At 35.8% G+C, this 1,895-nt stretch overlaps 1 protein-coding gene across 1 annotated transcript in view; it reads right to left on the bottom strand.

Annotated features, from left to right (window-relative positions):
* The window catches only part of LOC106477014 (soluble guanylate cyclase 88E-like), a gene marked incomplete at both ends in the record, with an annotated part of 5,561 nt that extends 4,648 nt beyond the window's left edge, over nucleotides 1–913 (bottom strand). The window contains one exon of the mRNA XM_013937621.1: nucleotides 293–913. Coding sequence (XP_013793075.1) covers nucleotides 293–913 — 621 coding nt within the window. The remainder of the gene's footprint in view (nucleotides 1–292) is intronic.
* Nucleotides 914–1,895: the final 982 nt, after the last annotated feature.

The raw sequence follows: 1,895 nt of genomic DNA, 5'->3' as shown, positions 1-1,895 counted from the left end.
AATTACATCCAACAATAAAGCAGCACCCCCATTGTTATCGTAATTTCAACAGTAAGGTAATACTTGTAGTCATCTAATTACATCCAACAATAAAGCAGCACCCCCATTGTTATCGTAATTTCAACAGTAAGGTAATACTTGTAGTCATCTAATTACATCCAACAATAAGGCAGCACCCCTATTGTTATCGTAATTTCAACAGTAAGGTAATACTTGTAGACATCTAATTACATCCAACAATAAGGCAGCACCCCCATTGTTATTGAAGTTTCAACAGTAACGTGATACTTACCGTCTTCCAGGTCAAGTCAGTAATAATTGGTCTGCTGATGTCAAAGATGTCCAAGAGTTTTCTTCCAACAACTTTCGACAATACGTTCTGAAGACTACTTCCTATACTTTTAATCACAAATGTCTCATCAAAAACGACGCAAAAAGGAAATATGTCGAGAAACAAGCCAGCTTTAATCGGCATCATCGCTTTATCAACGTTAGCAGTTTCGTGTTTTTCTTCTAGTTTGAAAGCAGAGTTGTCGAAAGCGAGTCTCATGGTAACATGGTGAGTATTCTTAACGGTTTCCTCCTTGATGACGTCAATGCGGATGTCCGTTTTGTAGAAATGACGACCCACTTCCTTTATCTGACCAATTGTGTACCACAAGAAACCACGACGATTGCTGCGATAATGTAAGGTCAAACCTTTAGCTGATTCGTTCTCGCAGAAGAAAGATGGCGCCTTCATTCGGGAGTAACTAAACTTCAGGTATTCGTGAAGATTGTCCAAACCGTTTAGGAAGTCTCGCATGTGACGTCCTAAGATAGACAGTACCCGGTCGTAGCCATACTGACTTACAAAAGAAACAAAGAAAACACCCATTCCTTCTAAAAACTGATTCTCGTCCATGTTTAAGACCTGTCAAATATATTAAAACAAGTTAAACTTAACACTACGAGGTAGACTTTAAATACAATAAAACATTTCTTAAAACAGTAATTGTGGGTTGTAGTATTTAATAAGTTCTTAAAACAGTAATTGTGGGTTGTAGTATTTAATAAGTTCTTAAAACAGTAACTGTGGGTTGTAGTACTTAATAAGTTCTTAAAACAGTAATTGTGGGTTGTAGTATCTAATAAGTCATTAAAACAGTAACTGTGGCTCTTGGGGTTGCAGTATTTAATAAGTCCTAAAACAATAACTGTGGCTCTTGGGGTTGTAGTATTTAATAAGTCCTTAAAACAGTAACTGTAGATCTTGGGGTTGTAGTATCTAATAAGTCATTAAAACAGTAACTGTGGCTCTTGGGGTTGTAGTATTTAGTAAGTCCTAAAACAGTAACTGTGGCTCTTGGGGTTGTAGTATTTAATAAGTCTTGGATTTTGTAAGTATTAAGAACTTTTTGTGTACATTATATGTTTTAAAGTTTTCTACATTAAAGATAATAGATAAAATTCCACGATATTATTAACTGTCACTTTTTAAGGTTTGGGCAAAATTCAAGCTTTTTGTTTTTGTTCTTGTTTTTTTTTTTTGGCGCGCGTATACCAGATTCAGTTTTATTACTCATCAGGATCTCTACGAACCTACCCTCAAATTGAAAGTCTTTTAGACAGGATTAGATAAAATAATCTATGAGACCTTGGGGGCGTGGTTTGAAGAGGACAGATTTGTGCTTGATAACAAACAACAACAAAATAACACATACATGGTAATATTTAACACGTGACGATCAAAGTCATATGCTCAACACACAATTAACACATTACTCACTTTGTGTTTTAGCCCCCAGTAACTTAGCGATATTTTCAGAGGTTTGTAACGTTAAAAACCTGGTTTTGATGTCCGTAGTGAGAACAGTGCAGATAGCCTATTGTGTAGCTTTGCGCTTAATAACGAC

Source organism: Limulus polyphemus, unplaced genomic scaffold (genome assembly GCF_000517525.1).
Source record: "Limulus polyphemus unplaced genomic scaffold, Limulus_polyphemus-2.1.2 Scaffold12548, whole genome shotgun sequence".
Classification (NCBI taxonomy): domain Eukaryota; kingdom Metazoa; phylum Arthropoda; class Merostomata; order Xiphosura; family Limulidae; genus Limulus; species Limulus polyphemus.
Note: the sequence above shows the minus strand (reverse complement) of the source record. Positions and strands in the feature narration are given on the sequence as shown.